Source organism: Hemiscyllium ocellatum, chromosome 43 (genome assembly GCF_020745735.1).
Source record: "Hemiscyllium ocellatum isolate sHemOce1 chromosome 43, sHemOce1.pat.X.cur, whole genome shotgun sequence".
NCBI classification, from domain to species: Eukaryota; Metazoa; Chordata; class Chondrichthyes; order Orectolobiformes; family Hemiscylliidae; genus Hemiscyllium; species Hemiscyllium ocellatum.
Window position 1 is genome coordinate 20,590,308 of NC_083443.1, and position 21,055 is coordinate 20,611,362.

General features: G+C 39.6%; 1 protein-coding gene across 1 annotated transcript in view; it reads left to right on the plus strand.

Annotated features, from left to right (window-relative positions):
* chuk (component of inhibitor of nuclear factor kappa B kinase complex) overlaps positions 1-21,055 on the plus strand; it is a 98,564-nt gene that overhangs the window by 15,452 nt on the left and 62,057 nt on the right. The window contains exon 2 of the mRNA XM_060854429.1: positions 18,831-18,948. Within this exon, the coding sequence (XP_060710412.1) occupies positions 18,844-18,948 (105 nt within the window). The 5' untranslated portion in view covers positions 18,831-18,843. The remainder of the gene's footprint in view (positions 1-18,830; positions 18,949-21,055) is intronic.

The following is a 21,055-nucleotide window of genomic DNA, read 5'->3' on the forward strand; positions in this document are numbered from 1 at the left end:
CTCCCCTGCTTTCTCAAAGCCAAACAGACCATTTGATGCAGTTAAGGAAGAAATTGAAAAAAAGATATGATGTAACTGGCCAGTTCAATTAAGCACATGGTGTCTTGCTTGGTTTGTGAAGATGCCAGTGCATGCAGCTGGTTTCCAGTAGGGTCAGAAATACTCATTAATACTTACCATTGAGATTCTGTTATCTGAACTCAAGTTCACAATGGGACGATAGCTAGGGAGCAATCATATCTCTGTCCTGTAGCTTTTGCTGGCACAATCCTTCTGACATAAATCCTGTTCAAAAACCTGTTCAAACTTTGGTTTCTCTGTTATGTTGGTTATTTCCCTATGAGGCCCCAAAACATGTCCAGAATTCTCCGAACAGAAATCAACCTGCAGTTAACTCCTGGCCTTCTCAGCTGCTCATGTTGTTTCGTGGCTGGTTGGTGTTCGTGCGTACGGACCAAATAGCCTTTAAAGGCTATGACCTTCTGTCTCTTAGTAGCTACACACACAGATGACAAGGACCACAAATGCAACGAGAACAACACAACAATCATAGGACAAGCTAAACCGAGACAGAGAATTTCTGGAAGCATGTTACTCATCCATGGACGATATCAACAAGCACATAGACGTAGACCCAATATACCAGCCAAAACAATGAACTACTGGAACTAGCAACTGCAAACAGCAGGAGTGGAACCAAATAAATTCAACAAGACACAGTATAGCTTCACAGCAGGCTCCAAAGAACTGAAGATGTCACTGAGACAAAGTACGAAACATCTGCAAATCAATTTCCCAGCTCAGCCAACATAGCCACAACACCACAACCAGTACCCAAGTACCAATCTTTACACAAACCATTTAAACAAGCTGCTGCTCTCGATCCAGAAGTAATTTTAAACTCTCATTTCACAGGTCTAAATTGAAAATGATGCATATGAATGAAAATTCTGCAAAAATTCTAATATTGTATCTTGCTATGCATTTAATCCCATACTTTTGTTCCTGTCCTTGCTTTGGACATTAACACCTCAATTTTAAAATTCTTGCCTGAGTTTTGAAATAATTTGGCCTTAACCTTCTCTATCCCTGCAATCACCTCCAGCTGTACAATCTTACCCTCAATATTCTTTTCTGAAGAAGCGTCACTGGATCCAAAATGCTAACCTTGCTTTCGTTCCATAGATGCTGTCAGAGATTTCTGACTGAGATTTTCCAGCAATTAGAGTTAGTGTTTCCTTTCTTACAACCCCAGCTTATTGTTCACTTGTCACCCTTGGTGAATATGAATGAGTCTATTTGGTCTCCTCTTCTCTGGATTTCCTTAAACCCCATGACCTCACCGTACTGCTTTTAAGTCCCACCTTTCAAAATAAAAATGTTTGTTTGTTCTTTGTTTCTCATCCTTCTATCTCCTTTTTGGGTTTGTCATTCATTAACCCATATTAGTGGGCGGCACGGTGGCACAGTGGTTAACACTGCTGCCTCACAGCGCCTGAGACCCGGGTTCAAGTCCCCACTCAGGCAACTGTCTGTGTGGAGTTTGCACGTTCTCCCCGTGTCTGCGTGGGTTTCCTCCGGGTGCTCCGGTTTCCTCCCACAGTCCAAAGATGTGCGGGTCAGGTGAATTGGCCATGCTAAATTGCCCGTAGTGTTAGGTAAGGGGTAAATGTAGGGGTATGGGTGAGTTGCGCTTCGGCGGGTCGGTGTGGACTTGTTGGGCCGAAGGGCCTGTTTCCACACTGTAAGTAATCTAATCTAATCCAATTGCTTTTTTGAAACAAGTTTTGGGATGTTCTTCGGTATTAAAAGCTTAGATACTATATGTGCTTCTGTGAAAGTTGAGTTTCTGTGAATAATTTTATATTTTAAAAAACTGGGGGACCACAATAAATATTTTGGAGATCTGAAATCCTCTCTTTGTCTCACTTTCGCAGAATTGCCAGATTGGAGACGATTCCTACCAATGCCGCCCCCAAAAGTAGAATAAAATACATCAACAGTATTGTTGAATTTTTATCAATGAATTTCCCTGAAAGTTCATCAAAAACAAAACCTGTTTGTGCAAATTTACATACTTGTATAGGCTCCTTCTACTCAAGTTTACCTTTGAAATGATACAGTTGAAGTAGCTTAATTTCCTTCATATTCTAATAGCTGCACTACTATTGTTTACTTTATGCATACCTTCACTGGTCACTGTGTGTTGTGCTTCTTAGAATTTTGCATGCAATAAGATTGATAACTCAAATTATCATAACAGTTGCTCATTGTGCAAGCTCGATGCCAAAACAAGGGAATCCTGTAGGACGATGACTCCCATGACCATTGCTAGCTGTATGTTATGTAAATTTGTGATTTGTCCCAAGGCTGCCACTTTCACACTTGAAAAGTATCCAGTCTCTACCTCGAGTTATCCTGGTGTGTTAAGTTATGTCAAGACATTAGTTGATATGTCCCTCCTTTTGGCTGGTCACTACAAACATAGGATTGACTGCACCCAGCCATGCCACACTTATAAACCACAAGTTATATTGTCTGTTATTAGATTTGATTCTGTGATTTGACAACAGTTGCTTAATAGCTCTGATTGCGCTGAAAATTAGCCAACTAATTAAGAATCATTTGGGTTTCATGGTGACCCACTTGCATTTTGATTTAGAGTCATAGAGATGTGCAGCATGGAGACAGACCCTTCGGTCCAACCTGTCCATGCCGGCCAGATATCCCAACCCAATCTAGTCCCACCTGCCAGCACCCGGCCCATATCCCTCCAAACCCTTCCTATTCATATACCCATCCAAATGCCTCTTAAATGTTGTAATTGTACCAGCCTCCACCACATCCTCTGGCAGCTCATTCCATACACATACCAACCTCTGCTTGAAAAAGTTGCCCCTTAGGTCTCTTGTCACACATGCTGAGGTATGGTGAAAAGGTTTACTTTGCTTGCTATCCAGACATGTTATACCCTAAATAAGTACATCAAGCTAATGGAACCGAATGCAGAATATAGTGTGAGAGTGACAGAGAAGCTGCAGAGGTAGAGGTCCCTTCAAAAGTCTGATAATAGCGGGTAAGAAACTGTTCTTGAATCTCTTGGAATGTGTTTTCAAACTCTTGTATCTTCTGCCCAATCGGTAAGGGTGGAAGTATGTATAACTAGGGTATCCCACATATCCCAGATCACAGGTTTTTTTTAACATGGATTTTCTTATCAGAAATTCCAAAATTGTCTCGGCCAAATCTTCAAGCCACCGTGAACTATCCATTATCACGAAATAAAGAACTGCGGATGTTGAAGATCTGAAACAGAAATTGCTGGCAAAACTCAGCAGTTCTGGCAGCGGTTCTGATGAAAAGTCACTGGACAAACAACTTTAACTTTCTACCCACAGATGCTGCCAGAAAGTTAAAGTTGTTTGTCCAGTGACTTTTCATCAGAACTGCTGCCAGACCTGCTGAGTTTTACCAGCAGTTTTGATTTTTATTTAATGATCCATCCATTCTTTACTATGAATATAAAACAACTACTACTTTTGGGAAATGCTGTTATTGGATTTTTCTCTCAATGGACCATTGACTTAAGCTTTGTCTCTTTGAACATGCACAGCGACACAAATATGAAGCAAATTTTCTTGGCTTAGTGTCTGCACTAAAGCTGTTTGCTGGCAAGCCAGCATTCGTGTTAGTTTCATGAGTGTTCTGAATACAGGGCAACCTAAGTTTTTTTTAGTGTTTTGATTATAAATTACTGAAACTCATTATAAAGTTTTGCTCACAGATACTGTGACTCCTTGGTCACCTTTGGCAGTACAAATTTTCTTCTCTTCCTAATCCTGGTACACAAAGGCAAATCTTTGAAACCTAACATGTCTAATCTTTTGCTTCAGGGTGAAGGTGTTTAAGAAGCTGACTGTATTCAAGCAGTTTGTCATTGTGGTTCACAATTTTGACTATAAGCTGCAGCTCTCCACTTTCTTTTTCTGAGTAGAACCCTTCTTCCAGTTTCTACTTCTACAATACCTTGAACAATTTGCCTGTTCTGCAATTTGAAAAAAAAATTTACTTATTTTTCTAATCAAACTGTTCAGACATGTTATTACAACCTCTGGAACAGGTGGAACTTGAACCTGGGCTTCCTGGTCCAGAGGCGGATACACTACCATTGTGCTATGAGAGCTGTTTCAGTGCCTTTAAAGTTTGACCTGGTCTTTGTATCTACTGTTTCTTCTTGATACCATATTGCCATCTTCGGAGGGGGAGTGGGTAAGAATGCAGCCCGCATCATTGAGGTGGTAATCTTGATATTGTGCACTAAAAACTACCTTCAACGGTGAGCTCATTTAACCTTTTTAAAATCATTGCTGGAATGTAGACATTACTAGCTGGTCCACAATTTTATTGCTTATTCCAAGTTGTTCTTGAAGGTGAACATCTGGATGCCATTCGCTGTAGGTAGAGCCAAATTGCAATTCAAGAGGGCACTTCAGGAATTTGACCCATTGACATGAAAGGGTTGGTGTTCTTTTCAAGTCATAATGGTGATTGAATTTGACGCGTACGTGGTGGTGGTGTTCCCATATATCAGCTACTCTTTCCTTCTGGATGGTAATGGGTTTGGAAGGTGCTGTTTGAGGATGTTTGGTGAACTTCTGCAGTGTGTCTTGGAGTTGATACACACTGTGTTGCAACTGAGTGTCAGTAGTGGAGGGAGTGGATATTTATGGTGATGTAAATCAAGCAGACTGTTTTGTCCTGGATGGTGTCAAGCTGCTTCAGTGTTATTGGAGCTGTGTTGATTCAAGCAAGTGGGGAGTATTCCATCACACTCCTCACTTGTAGGTGTTGGCAAATTTTTAGAAATTGGGTGAGTTACTCAGTGCAGGATTTCTAGCCTCTGATCTACTCTTGTAGCCTCAGTAATATAGTCATCTAGTTCAGTTTCTGGTCAAAATTAACACCAATGATGTTTGTGGAAGTTTGAGCAATGATAATAACCATTGAATGTGAAGGGTCACTGATTACATTCTCTCTCTAGTTGGAAATTAGCGTTGTCTGTATTTTGTGTGGTGTGAATGTTGATTGCCGCTTGGGACCCCCAACCTGGTTATGGACCAGGTTTTGCTGCATTCGGACATAGTGTTTCTGTACCTCAAAAGTTGTGAATTATGCTGAACTTTGTGCAATTATCAGTGAATGTCCCTAATTCTGACTTTGATGGAGGGAACACCAGATGTTTTTGAAATAGCTGATGATGGTCAGACTAATGTTTGCATCAGTGGGTGTGAAGTGCAAATGGTTAGTTTTTGGCTGAAAGTCAGATGTTGGCTTATGAAGTAAATGAAAAATCATGAATTTTTGGCCAAACGTTATAGTTGATTGTTACATAAGATGGATAACTATTCTCGTGTGCGTATTAAATCTGAACTGTTGCTATTCAACTGCTGTAGGAAAAGTTATTCAAGCTAAATCTGAAGCTTTTAAAGTAGGTATTAAAGGACATGATGGTTTGTTTGCATTTAACCATCATGTCCTTACTGTTTTGAATTTTTTTCATTTTTCTGCACATTTATTTTTATTACTGTGGAGAGAAAATGTGGAGGAATAGGTTTACAAAAACATGTAGAAACATAGGAGTATGTTGTGTGTCCAATCACATCTTTTTGACATATCAGAATGATTATGGCTGAGCCTCTATATCATTGCTGCATTCCTATTCTCTCTTCATGCCATTTTTAATCTCTAGATATCTACCTTAAACATATTCAGTGACTTGACTTCCATAGCCTTCTGTGGGAGAGAATTCCACTGGTTCAGTGCCCTTGAGTGAAAAAAAATTCTCTTCATCTCAGTCTGGGTAAACCTTTGCCGTACAGGAAAGTATATCTTTTCTTGAATAAGAAGTAATGGTACTCACAAAATTATCTCACCCAGACCTTTACAGCAGCAGTAAGACTTCTTTGCTCCTATGTTCAAACACTGTTGCAATAAAGGCCAACATAGTATTTGCCTTCTTGACTTGTTGCTGCAACTGCATGCTTGCTTTCAGGGACTGGTTTGCAAGGCCATCCAGATCCTTTTGTATGTCAGAATTACCCAATCTGTCATCAATTAGGCAATACTCTTGCATTATATTTTTCATACTGAAGTGGACAACTTTACACTTATCCACATTATACTGCATCTGGCCATGAATTTGCTTCCTTGCTCAACTTGGTTTGAGTCAACTTGAGGACACTTAACAGCCTTCTCAGTAGTCAGACTCTGACTTCGGTTTGTGTCACCACAGCAGACTTGCAAATATTACACTTGATTCCCTGATCTAAATCATTGATTCATTTGTTGTCAGTATCTGGGTCTCAGCACTGATCTTTTGTCGCCATTTGTCGCCACTTTCCATTCTGAAAATTATCTATTTACAGAGGAACTTCAGTTATATGAAGGACACTGGCAGGGAGTATTTCATTCGGTTAATCGACTTCTGGATAACCTAGTTTAGCCTAGCATTGGGATCTTGCCAGATAATCTGATATTCGGATAATCGAATGCCAGATAATCGAGGTTCCTCTGTATTCTTACTGTTTCTTGTTTGCTAATCAATTCTCCATCTGTGCTAGTTTATTACTCCAGTGTCATGTGCTTTGATTTTGCACACTGACTTCTTCTGTGGGACTTTATCAAAAGCTTTCTGAAAATCCAACCACACTGCATCCATTGATCTCCCAAATTTATTCGATTAATTCTGGCCTTGGAAAGCTCCAGTGGGTTTGCCAAACATTTTCCTTTTATCAATCTGCATTGACTTTGTGTATCCAATTGATATTTAACGTGTCTGTTATAAGATTAAAAAATAGGAACAAGACTAGGCCCTCAAGCCTTCTACACCATGAAATAGGATCATGGCTGATCCAACATTCCTCTCATCCACTTTTCTACATTGCCTTGTAATTCTTGATTTCCCCTACTGATCAAGAATCTATTTATCTCAGCCTTAAATATGCACAAGGACACTTTAAACAGTTTTTTTTTGTTGGTTGCTTTGCATTGAAAGAAAATGGCAATGATATTTTCCTTCTTAGTCACTAGGAAGGAGTATGTGGTTCAGTTTTTGCAGTGCATACTGTGGATTTTAAATATTGCAACTAGCTGTATCAATGGAGAAGATGATTACAGTCTCGTGATAGGAGCACAAATTGTATAAGCTTACTCTCTCCTAGTGGTGTATTGCAGCTCAAAACTTTGGGTGGCTCAATGGTTAGTACTGCTGTCTCACAACGCCTGGTTTGATTCCATCCTCGGGTGACTGTATGGAGTTTATACATTATCCCAATGTCTGCGTGGGTTTCCTCTGGGTGCTCTGGTTTCCTCCCATAGCTCGAAGACGTGCAGATTAGATTAATTGGCCATGCTAAATTGCCCAAGTGTTCAGGGATGTTGGGTTCATGAGTCAGGGGAAAACTTAGAGTAATAGGATAAGGGGACTGGGTCTGGATTGGTCATTGTTCGGAGGGTTGGTGTGGACTTGTTGGACCCAAGGGCCTGTTTCCACATTGTAAGGTTGCTATGAAATGTGTTGACCATTTTGACAAACTGATTCAAATTTTTCTTTAAATCTGTAACAAAAGTGTTTTGATAAATGTCAATGCAAAAATGTACAGTTTCTTGATTAATATCCATGCTGCATGGAGGGAGACTTGAGCACTTGCACATAATTTTTAAATATGAAATAAATCAGTTTTTTTTGTATCAGTAGTAGAATGTTATTATTTAAGAGAGAAATGATTTTATAATTTTTGGACCAAAGGAACAATCTGATCATTTTTCAGATGAAAGGACTTCAATCTCTGCAGCATGGAAAAATGGATACATTGTTTGTGAAGTGGCATCCATTGCTGATCATTGGTTATTTCATATCCTAATGGTGCTTGTGGTGTATTTCCTTTTGAAAATGATATGTTACGTTGAGATTATATTGTGCGTACTTGACACATTTAATTTGGATTTCAACTTTGGAATGAGCTTTCATGAATGAAAATTGATATCAGTCTATTAGAATATCAAATCAATCACAATGTTATTTGAGTCCTATTAGTGATTGTGTAAGAAATGAAGAACAATATTTTAAGAGCTGAAAATGCTTTCCAAATGTTAGTCTGTGACTCATGGAGTTTCCTCTGACAAAAGCCTGATCTTGCGAAAATTATTCTTTTCAGTAATGTTCTACATAGTGTCTCATCATGCATATCTGAATCATAGTCATACAGCATGGAAACAGACCCTTCAGTCCAACCAGTACACGCCAACCATGTTCCCAAACTAAACTCGTCCCACCTACTTGTGTTCAGCCCATATCCTGTTCATGAACTTAGCCAAACGTTTTTTGAACATTCTGATGGTACATTTATAGATTCATAAAGCACACAAAAGGCCCTTCAAGTCTGCACGAGTAGAACTTCTACAAAAAGTCCACAAATCCCAATTTCCTGCACTTGGATGTCTTTGAATGTTATGATATTTGAAGTACTCAGTGAAATATTTCTCAAGGGTTGTAAGGTTTCCAGATTCTGGATTAGTGGTGCTGGAAGAGCACAGCAGTTCAGGCAGCATCCAAGGAGCAGCGAAATAGATGTTTTGGGCAAAAGCCCTTCATCAGGAATAAAGGCAGTGAGCCTGAAGCGTGGAGAGATAGTGCCCTCCAACGCATCTTGTCCACATTCCACCCCTCCGCCCTCAGACCCCACCCCTCCAACAGTAACAAGGACAGAACGCCCCTGGTGCTCACCTTCCACCTACAAACCTTCGCATAAACCAAATCATCCACCGACATTTCCGCCACCTCCATAAAGACCCCAACACCAGGGATATATTTCCCTCCCCACCCCATTCCGCCTTCCGCAAAGACCGTTCCGTCCGTGACTAACTGGTCAGGTCCACACCAACCACCCGCTCTCCCCACCCCCCCACCCCCCCCCCCCCCCCACCCCCACCCCCACCCCCACCCCCCCACACAACCCACCCTCCCATCCTGGCACTTTCCCTTGCCACTGCAGGAACTGTAAAACCTGCGCCCACACCTCCTCCCTCACCTCTATTCAAGGCCCTAAAGGAACCTTCCACATCCATCAAAGTTTTACGTGCACATCCACTAATATAATTTATTGTATCCGTTGCTCCCAATGCGGTCTCCTCTACATTGGGGAGACTGGACGCCTCCTAGCAGAGCGCTTTAGGGAACATCTCCAGGACACCCGCACCAATCAACCACACCACCCCGTGGCCCAACATTTCAACTCCCCCACACACTCTCTTCTGAGGACATGGAGGTCCTCCTTCACCGCTGCTCCCTCACCACCAGACGCCTGGAGGAAGAACGCCTCATCTTCTGCCTTGGAACACTTCAATCCCAGGGCATCAGTGTGGACTTCAACAGTTTCCTCATTTCCCCTTCCCCCACCTCACCCTAGTTCCAAACTTCCAGCTCAGCACTGTCCCCATGACTTGTCCTACCTGCCGATCTCCTTTTCCACCTGTCCATTCCACCTCTCCTCCCTGACCTTTCACCTTAATCCCCTCCCCCATTCACCCATTGTACTCTATGCTACTTTCTCCCCACCCCCACCCTCCTCTAGCTTATCTCTCCACGCTTCAGGCTCACCACCTTTATTCCTGATGAAGGGCTTTTGCCTGAAACATTGATTTCACCGCTCCTTGGATACTGCCTGAACTGCTGTACTCTTCTAGCACCACTAATCCAGAATCTGGTTTCCAGCATCTGTAGTCATTGTTTTTACCTTGTAAGGTTTCCAGCCTCCATTACTTTTCCAAGCAATGCATTCCAGATTCCCATTACCGGCTGATTGAAAACATTCTTTCTCAAATCCGCTCTGAATCTCCTGCCCCTTTAATCTATAACTGTGCCCACTCGTAATTGACTCCTTAATCAAGGGCAACAGCTGCTCCATGTTCACCTTGTCCATACCCCTCATAATCTTATAACTAATCATGTCCTCCTTCAGTCTTCTCTGCTGTCAAGGAAACAATTCTAGCCTATCTCGTCTTTCCTTATAGCTCAATTTCTCCATCCCAGGCAACATCCTAGTTAAACTCCTCTGTCCTCCCATGGGATCATGTTCACAAAATGACTGAAATCGGTGAGTGGTGAAAATGTCTCTTTATTCAGCAACTGCAGTAGCACAGTTTGAGGCCGTGATGGAATCCCCAAATACAGTTCTTACAGTAGCCTGTTTATACATTATTTTATCAATTGTATACAAAGGTATGTTTGCAGGAGATTCTTTGAACATTTAGAGTCATAGGGTCCTGCAACACTGAGATGGGCCCTTTGGCCCAAACTGGACCATGCTAACCCAAAATGTCCATCATGCTCACCTCATTTCTCCGCTAAACCTTTGCGATCCATGTATTTGTCCAGATGTCTTTTAAATGTTGTTCATGTACCTGTCTCAACCACTTTTGCTGGCAGCTCATTCCATATACGTACCGCCCTCTGTGTTTCAAAATGAAAGTTGCCCCTCAGGTTTCCTTTTATTCTTTCCCCTCTTATGTTAAACTTATGCCCTCTTGTCCTCGATTCCCCAACCCTGGGATCAAGACTGAGTGCATTCACCCTATCCACCCCATCCATAATTATATACACTTCTTTCAGATCCTCCCTTGGTCTCCTGTACTCTAAAGAGAAAAGCCCTAGCTTGTCCAATCTCTCCCAATAACTCAGACCATTGAGTCCTGGCACCCTTGGAAATTTCTTCTGCACTCTCTCCAGTTTAATAACACCCTTCCTATAACAAGGTGACCAAAACTGAAGGCAATTCTTCAAATGCGGCCTCACCAACATGCTGTACAACTGCAACATAACTTCCCATCTTCCATACTCAGTACCTTGACTGATAAAATCCAGTGTGCCAAAAGCCTCCTTTATTGCCCTGGCCACCTGCGACTTCACTTGGAGAGAACTGTGAACCTGATGCAAATCCCTTTGTTCTACTGCACTCCTTAAGACCCTACCATTCACCATAAAACTCCTACCATGACTTGCCTTTCCAAAATGCAAAACCTCACACTTATATATATGAAATTCCATTTGACATTTCTTGGCCCATTTACCGAGCTGATCAAGGTTCTGCTGCAATCTCTGATAACTTACACAATGTATTCCATAATATCGCCTATTTTAGTGTCATCTACAAACTTACTAATCAAGCCTTGTACATTACTGGCTGCTACTCCTGATAGGATTAAGAGTATCTGTCTGGTTGGCTTGCATAATTAGGAGGTGTTAGTCCTTTTAAGTTAGTAAATGTTAGGAGAAGTACTAGGCTTATATACTCTAAATAAGTTTGAAATTATACATCCATCTTAAGAGTAAAGGGTATTAAACTGATTACAGTTGGATCGTGAGTTTTGTTTACTATTTGCTGGTGTGAGTTTCATCCATTCATGCAGTTTCATGGAGGCGCTGCTTTGATGGTAAATCTTTAGCAGTCCTGTGAATTGGTATTCAACAAGTGCATATGAAACTGTTTGATGTTCTGCAGTCTATTTAGGTTCTGAGAGGTGGTTGCTAAGGCCTGATTAATATTATAATGTTTCTAAAGTTTTGGTTGAGTCATGGAAACACTGAGGGGATATTGTACCTGAATAGTTTAGTAGTCTTTGATATCTATTCAGAGTTAGCTTTTGACGTAAATAGGTTGGATAAGGATCGAAGGTGCGATGCATTAATAATGGATTTTGAAGGAATGTTTTAATTTAGAAATAATACAACTCAGGCTTCTGCAGTACATTTTATCATTTAAAGAAAACTCATTATTGTAAGGAGTTATGAAAGAAACGGGAACACTGTATTTGTAAATATAGGACACTTGTGAGCAGGTTAGTGAAGAGTAATGAATGAATGAGAACATGGTATTACTAAATATGAAGCGCTTGTGAGAGGAAATATAAAGCACTTGTGAATGGATTAGTAAAGTGACCCATAAAACAATATCTCACACCCCTCAAGTGCTCTCCATCCTTCCTGTGGTGAGCTGACCAGAACTACATATAGTACTCCAGTTGTGGCCTGACCAACATTCTGTACAACTCCAACATTACCTCCTTGCTCTTAAACTCACTGACACAATGAATGTAAGCAGGTATCCCACATGCCACCATGACTATCCTATTTGTATGCTCTGCTGACGTGAGGGATCTTTGAATAACTACACCAAGACTCCTCTGTTCCTTTTAAGCTAACCAGCGTGTTGCCATCCATTGGATCTTCTAAAGTACGTCACCTTTCACTGAAAAGGGTTAAACACCTTCTGTCAGTGATCTGTCCATTTACATCTTCCTGTAACCTACAACCATTATCTTTGCTATTAACCACTCCACCAATCTTGGTATCATCTGCAAATTTACTTAATGTTTCCACCCCCCATTTTCATCTGTATCATTTGTGTATTTAACAAACATTTAAGGGTTCCAGTACTGATCCATGCGATACACCGCTGGACACCAGCCTCCAGTCATTCAAACAGTTTTCTACCACTGCCCTTTGCCAGTTTCAGATCCATCTCTCCAAGTTTCCCTTGATTCCATGTGCTTTAACCTTCTTTATCCTCTTCCTTGTCAAAGGCTTTGTTAAAATTCATTTTAACTACATAAATTGAACTTCCCTCATCCACACACGATCACATTTTTTTCAAAAAATATTTCTGGCAAATTTGAATTAAAGTGGGAATTAGTTGCTCCTTCATAATTTTCTCCAGTTGTTTCCTGACCACTGACATGAGATTTGCCAGTCTGTAATTTCCTGGTTCCTCTCGACCACCCCTCATAAAAAGTGGAACCGTATTAATTGTCCTCCAGTCATTGAATCATACAGCACAGAAACAGATACTTGGGTCCAACTCAAGTTTCCCAACTAAACTAATGCCACTTGCCTGCATTTGGCTGTTATGCCTAAAGCCTCCCTCTGGCACCCTGTTTTTCCGTGTTCAGAGAGGAATTAAAAAATTTTGTGTCGGAGCCTCTGCAATTTCTTGCCTCGTCTCCCATAGCAGTCTGGGATGCAGTTCATCCGGGGAAGGAGACTTATCTGTTGAAAAGCATGAAAGAACCTACAAAACCCTCAATATTTCCTATGTCAAACTGTGTAAATTCCTCACAATCCTTTTTCCTAAATTCTGCATCTATGTTCTCCTTTTCCAGAGTGAAAATGGACGAGAAGTATTTATTCAATACCCTTCCAATATCCTATGGCTTCACAGATCGATTGCCCCCTTGGTCCCTATTCTTTCTTTGGTTAACCTCTTCCCTTACTGTATTTATAAATTAGCTTATGATTCTTCCTAATCCTGTTCACAAGTCCTTTCTCATGCTCCTATTTTCATGTATCTGCTTCCAATACCACTTAGAATGAAATGTCAATCATGAACCCCTCTCCATGTTATTCTTTTAAAAATTGCTCCTCATGTCCTTTTTAAATCTTTCTCTAGTCAGCTTAAAAACATGTTATCTAGTTTTGAACTTGCCCACTTTAGAGATAAGACCTTATTCATGCCTCTCCTGCTTTTACAAACTCCATAAGGTCATTGTTCTGAGAATATGAATAGGGTATAAGCAGGCAAGCAAAGAGTGAAGTTTTGAGTTTTGTGAAACAAGAGGTTTAGCTGAGCATGACTGAGATCAGATAAGAACTCCCAGTTAACAATGGGGTGCTGGAGGCAGGGCTAATGGGTTAACAAGGTGGAAAAGCATTGATTATATCGAGTCCTTTAACAAGATGAGGTAACATTCAGTAGGTAACATCAGTTAGCAAGGTGAAAAGTATCCATCATGTGAATCCAGTTAACAAGGTTAAGAACGTTGTGTAATAGCAGATGGCTTAATCTTTAGTGTTGATGCTTGCTGATTGTAATGGTCACACAATTAATATGTATCTGGATGTTCCTCCCTGTAAACCGACTCACTAATTCATTGAGAAACTGCTGTCCCAGAGAAGACAGTGAACTCAGATCTCTATTCATGTGGGTGATTGTTCTTTCTCCCGCCAAGCCCAAAATAAGGATGAAGGAGGTAAAACTACACCATGTCTCAGTGTTTTGCTTCAACTGAGATGGGGAACAAGACGACACTTCAACCTCCTTTGCTCAGTGGAAAATGTTCAATCTTTTCAGTCGATATCTTAAACCTCCGTTCATGCAATATCTGATATATCTTTTCTAAGCCCTTTCCAGTTTAATAATATCCTTCCTCTAGCAGGACAACCAGAACTGTGCACAGTACTCTAGAAGAGGTCTCATCAACATCCTGTATAACCTCAACATGACATACCAACTCCTGTACTCAGAAGTTTGTGCAATGAAGGCAGGCATGCTAAATGCCTGCTTAATCATCCTGCCTATAATTGACAAAGAATTCTGTACCTGAACCCCAAGGTTTCTCTGTTCTACAATATTACCTAGGGCTCTCCCATTAATTGTATAAGTCCTGTTCTTGTTTGTATTACCAAAATTTAACACCTCACATTTATCCAAATTAAACTCCAACTGCCAGTCCTCAGCCCATTGACCCAGTTGACCAAGATATCTTTACTCTAATAGTTTGAGAAAGGATAGACTGAGTTAAGTTCGTGCTTTTGTATTCTTGTTTTTATCTGATTTCTCTTCACCTTTCCACTCTTTCAGATTCAATTGCAATCATTGCAACCTCTAATTAATGTTGCCCTCCAAGCTCTGCTGGAAATATAAGGAGGAGTGGAAAGGTGAAGAGAGATCAGATAGAGACAAGAATGCGAAAGCATGAACTTCACTCAGTCTATTCTTTCTCAACCTACTCGAGTAAAGAGATCTTGGTCAACTGGGTCAATGGACTGAGAAGTGACAGTTAGAGTTTAATTTGGATAATGTGAGGTATTAAATTTTGGTAATACAAACAAGGGCAGGGTTTACACAATTAATGGCAGGAATTAGTGTCTGAAATGGAGGTGAACATTTTACCTCTCCCTTCTGATTTTTGAAATCTTCACAGTTGCTAAATGAGATTAGAAGTATGAATGGAAGTGTTTCCTACCAAATGGCTAAAGTGTGTCTTTCAGTAGAAATCTTTGAAAAGGTTCCTTTATTTTCACGATCAATAACGTTGAGATGTTACTCAAAATTGTAAGCTTCGAGTCATTTGATTTTTTTGAAAAATAATAGCAATTATTGCTTGAGTTGCAGTTGAACTGGAGTCGTTCCTGTGATGCAGGACTGATTTATTTTCTAGGTGGTGTGAAATTACGGAATTCTTATTCTGAGTCAGTGTTTAAAAAAAAATCAATGCAACTATTGAGTCTTATTTTTATCAGACGTTATGTGACTTAGTTTGCTTATGTCATTTACGCCCCTTTTCTCACTGTTGGAATAAATGAGGCTGTCCATCAGTATAGCTGCTCTATCTGTCAAATCTTGGTACTGATATTGAATTTCACTTTTTGTATAGAGAAGTGAATTAGTACTTTGTGTTTTCTGACAATTGTGACAGTACCTTTTAAATTTGACAACTTGTGTTCATAATGTTACAACCACTTTGGATTTGTGCAATTATAATATTGTTATAGTTGTATTATCAAGCAGTTTTGAATGTGATTTGGTAGAGATAGAATGTAATATTTGAATCAGCTTGATAATCTAAAATTAAGATGTGCTGTCAGGAGACTGAAGTGGCAGGCTTACTCCTGCAACTCCCTTGTTGTTGATCTGTGATGTGTACAGATTGTTTATTGGCTATCCCTCATGCTGTACAATTACTAATTTGAGACCAGTATTTGTCATAGAGACAGCAAATGTTGGGATAGCATGATGAAACTTGCCAGCTTCAAAAGACGGACCTTGTAATCTCATCTATCTTAGTACATAGTTTCGAGTAACATTACTGCTTAACGCATTCGGTATCATAGCTGTAGTTTCTCTCTATCATTGGTCCACACATCTCCTATTTTTGAGACCTTGCAGTCAATTAGTTATTTTCTTTTCTAGGTTTTAAAAAACAAGTGATTTTAACAAAACAGCGCAGGATTGCCCTCTTTGCTTGAAGTCATTGAGCTAATGAATGGCTGAGGGTGACCATTTATAAAATCATGAGGTGCATGGATAGGGTGAATTGTCAAGTTCTTTTACCAAGGCTAGGGGAGACTAAAAGTAGAGGGCAAAGATCTAAAAGGAAGTGGCAACCTTTTCATGAAGAGGACGGTGCATGTATCGAAGGAGCTGCCAGAGGAAAAAGTGGAGACTCATACAATTATAACATTTTAAAAGGCATCTGGATGGGTATATGAATAGGAAGGGTTTGGAGGGATATGGACCAAATGCTGGCAAATGGGACTCGATTAATTTAGAATATTTCATCAGCATGGACAAATTGGATTGAAGGGTCTGTTTCCATGTTCTACGTGTCCATGATGCGATGAATGATATATGTGAAGCATATTTGGACCGAAAAGATATTCTTCATTTTGTGGTAAAAGTGGAATATCTTTCATCAGTGTCTAAAACATCACTCCCATGCTGTAATGTAATCGGCAATGCAGCCATTGTATTCCATTTCTGTTTTGTGTGTTGCCGCAATCCTAATATGGATTGGAAGCTGATGTTGCACCCAGAGGCTTTATTATTATTCTTTTGTTACTTGTTGGTTTCTTTCAGCAGACCCATACTGAAATGTTTTGTCACTAGCTATGCTATACAGTCGATTGCTCTGCCATATGTGGAAACTAATTTGCACTTCTAAAGTGTCTCTAAAGTTAACTTGAGGTTATTAGCCGGGAAGCAATGTGGATCTACTTTTTCTTCAGGGTCATGTGATCCATATGTGTGCTTGAGCAAGGGCCTTAGTTGAACTAACGAAAACATGTGCAATAGGAAACAAAGGTTGTCAATTCGTCGAGTGTGCATGATTTACACATTCTCTATGAATGTTATTACAATGAATAGTGGTTCAGAAACATTATGTGTGCAAACTTTATCACTTGAACATTAAAGAGGAAGATTCATTTATTGTCAAAATAACACTATTCCAAGGTGCAAGCAGAAAAATCATAATTTCAATAAAGGATTTGCAGTGCAATGCATTACTGGAGGATAAATTTAGATCTTCAGAAATCTGAACCTGAATCCAGTAGTTAGTAGATTTATTTCATTGCTTTGTCTGAAAAATATATACTAGTAAGAGCTGTTTCATTCCATACGTGATTAGAATGGCTGTATTCAAAGGCAAGTTATTTAATTTAAAATAAGTTTACCTGTAGTAGAAATGCTGAAAATGAATAATTATACACTATCCAATAGAAAATCCTGAGTATTGCAATAGAAAAGACAGTTTGCTGAAGCCTGCATTTTTATACTCCTCAGAACCATAAGCAACAGTCCTAGTTGACATTTCATGCGAAATGAGAGTTGGTTGGTAAGTGGACTCTGGTAGAGGCCTTGCTGTGTGAATGAACCCATTAATGCTGATTGACAGATAGCAGCCAAGCTTTATTAAAATTCAAAACAGGCAGGTTGAGTTGGATCAGAGATTGACCTGAGAAGTGAAACAACCAATGACTGTCAGCAATTTTGTTCAGTTTAAAGACACTTTGCATGTCCATGTTCTTTTGGTCTGGAAAGAATAGAACCCTTTATACGAAATAGTAAGTAGCTTCCAATACATGTGACGATACAATACACGTTACATCTGAGCCTGATTGGCGATCCGAAGTTGATTGTCAGCATAATTCCTCCAGCAAATGCTGTCCAATTGCAAAAACACATCTAATATTGGACCCTTGTGCGTTCTGCAAACTTGGGTTGATTTGGGTATGATCAGTACCTTTGCTTGTTGTGAACAGGTGAAGGAACATGCTGTTCGATTTGATCGTCAATGTTTGGGATACATGGCCTTTATACTTCAAATTATATGAGCACTGAAATTCATTTATCACACTATTAATACGTGTTATTAGCAGATCATCTTATTGGCTGGACGGTGCCATTCTTTAGTGTTTAATACCCGTGTTGCTACAATATAACATGAACCAGTTAACTTCACCTACAACATAGCATGAGCTAGTTAACTTTACATATTGCTCAGAGGTTTAATATATTGTGCCCATAAGTCATGAGTTAACATTTTAGGGCTGAACACTTGGTCACAATGCTTTTTCATGCCCATGTATTACTTGGGACTTCAAATACTGGTTCACCTTCGTGAATTTGATGAATTGGCACTATTGTTTTTCTTGGAATAGAACAGCCTGTATGTTGGTGAGATGAGTAATGGGTATGGGTGATTGTTTTGCTGACTATCATTTTAATTTTGTCCTTCATGATGCTAACTTCCTCATGGCTCATCAGTTAAATTGACACAGCCATTCTTTTGTCTTTGACTCACATTGCCTTGATAAAGAAACCTTGATGTAACGGCATAGTTTAAATAAACTATATCTTATTAGTCTTTTCCAAATAAAATACTATAGATGCTGAAAATCGTAAAGAAGAGAAAATGCACTAGAAACTCAGCAGGTCTGGTAGTATCGAGAGAGAGAGAGAGAGACACACAATCAGAATTAACATTTCAGAACTGAATTCTTCTGCAGAAGAGTCACATTGGACTCAATGTTGACTTTGCTTCTCTCTCCACAGGAACTGCCAGACCTGTTAAATTTCTCTGGTATTCTCTATTTTTATTCCTTTCCTTTTCAAATATTAACTAATTGTCTGTACTTTCCAATATTTCAATCTGCAGTTAATTTACTGTACCTTCCTTACCTTAATTTGGCATGCTTTTGCAATTACTGTAAACAGGTCTTTTTCAAGAATGGAAAAACCACCTTTTAAACAGGTTCAGACATGTGGACCCTGGGATCTAAAGGAGCGCCTCGGAACTGGAGGATTTGGACATGTTTATATGTACGAACATAAGGTAAACACTACACACTAGTGAGAAACGTATTCTGAAGTCTACCAAACCTTTTATAAAGTGTTCTGTTTTTAAGTAGTTAACGAAGGAGAGTCTTTCAAATTTGAAGCTTTACCTGCTTCTCTTTGCATAGATGCTGCCCTGAGCACCTGAGTTTGTCCAGCATTTTTGTTTTATCTTGTTTGCTATTTTTTTGGCTTAGTCACCAACTTGACTAAGTTGAATAATCTCTGATTTTTGACTCCCACTTGATTGGGATAAAAATGAATAAAACAAGCCAACTAAGGTTACATTTCTTTGAACTTGCAAACTGTTCCAGGGAAGCTTAGGAATTTGATCTATTACACTGGATATATGTGGGAAGCAGCTGCTGTGTGAATCTTGTTGAGTCACATGCTGCGACTAAATGGGTGGAAAGCTTCCTTCCGGCTGCCATAGAATCATTCTGAATATTTATGAACAAAGTGACGAGACGATCATTCCAGTTCAATGTGGAACAACAATGTTCTTGTGATGATGATGTAATTGAATTATTTCCAGCTTTGGGGAGGCAAACTGGATTCTTAAAGATTTATGTTTACCCTGATATTAAAAAAAATTAAACCATCGTATTGTCTGACTTGCATTATTCTTATGTATACGCCACAAACATTTGTATTCTGTGGCAACTATATAGGAAACTTTTATTTTTGTTACGGATAGACACTAAGAGCGACAGTTTGACAAATTGATTTTTTTTTGTTAGTTTAAATGTTAAATTCCACTTGTTCCTAATTAATTTGGTTGAGTGCATAAATGAAGTTAGGTTTATGTCTCCAATTTACTTTTTGTCATGGAACCATCCTGGAATGTAACGCACAATTTTATGGCGAAAAGGAGAAAACTGAACAAAGAAAATAATTTAAAACAAATGGAGAAAGGACATTAAGTCATACAAATTAGTCAACGTATTTGAGATTTGGTCAACAATACGGCCAAAAATATTTTGCTAAGATTTCAAAAGAAGTGGAAAGGTGGTGTGAGTTTATGAGGGAAGTTGAAGTGAAGTAGCAGATAAAGATTCTCTCAAAAATAGTTTAGTAAAGTCAGTTGTGAAAGGAATAAACGAAAACCAGAGCTAGAAGACTGAATGGTGTAGGAGGACTGGAGGAGGTTTAATATGAACTGGGATAAGGTCATTAATGTTTCTCATGTCAAGGTCAAGGATGTCAATTTTCATGCTTCTGCAAGGCAAGTAATCAGGAGTTATGATTGATCAGTGGGACAAAGAGCAGACTTTTGAATACGTTAAAGTTCTGAGAGGTCAGATATGGGAGAAATTCTGTCCACAAGTTACAGTTGTGTGGATGAAAATCTCAATGGCAATTGGGCCAGGAAACGCTGGAAAAAGTATGAATAGTCTTGGTGCTGGGAATGATACGAGGTTTGACCTTAGATTCCTGAACTTATTACATCGCGAAAGGAATTCTAAATTCTGAACCCAGCTGTTTGCACAGCTTTTCTAGTTTTTAATCTGCTGTGGACATACTCAGTCAAGCTTGTCTCATCTTCAGACTCAACTACGAGACTTTTATGGCCACCCTCTCAATCTGCACTCACTTGAAATTTTGGCTGCTAAAACTTTTGCCCGTATCAAAGTCTGCACCAGGTTCCCTTCACTCATCACCAATGTATTTGCTGACTTACGACTTTGGACCTTCAATTTATGATCTTTCTTTCTGTTCAAATCCTTTTATCTTTAGCCCTTCCCATCTCTCTAACTTTCTGTAACTCTTGAACATTTTTCTTCCATCACTACGTTTCCTCAACTCAAGCCTTTTCTCTGCAACACTTTGGCCCTGCTATTGGTAGTCATGCCTTCAGCTTTGGAGATACTGAACTCGAGAATTCCCTTCCTGAGCCTCTTTGCTTAATTTTTTAAATAATCCTTCTCAAAGCTTAATTCTTTCACCAAGATTTTAGTCACTCCTTCTGTCTCCTTTGGTTTCACATCAGTTTTGTTTACTTCTGTTTCTGTCAATTGCCTAATTCACTTGCCTCAACAAGAGGTGCAGTATGGGTATGCATTGTTGTCTTTAATTTCGTGCAATACATCCTATTTTTTAAATCC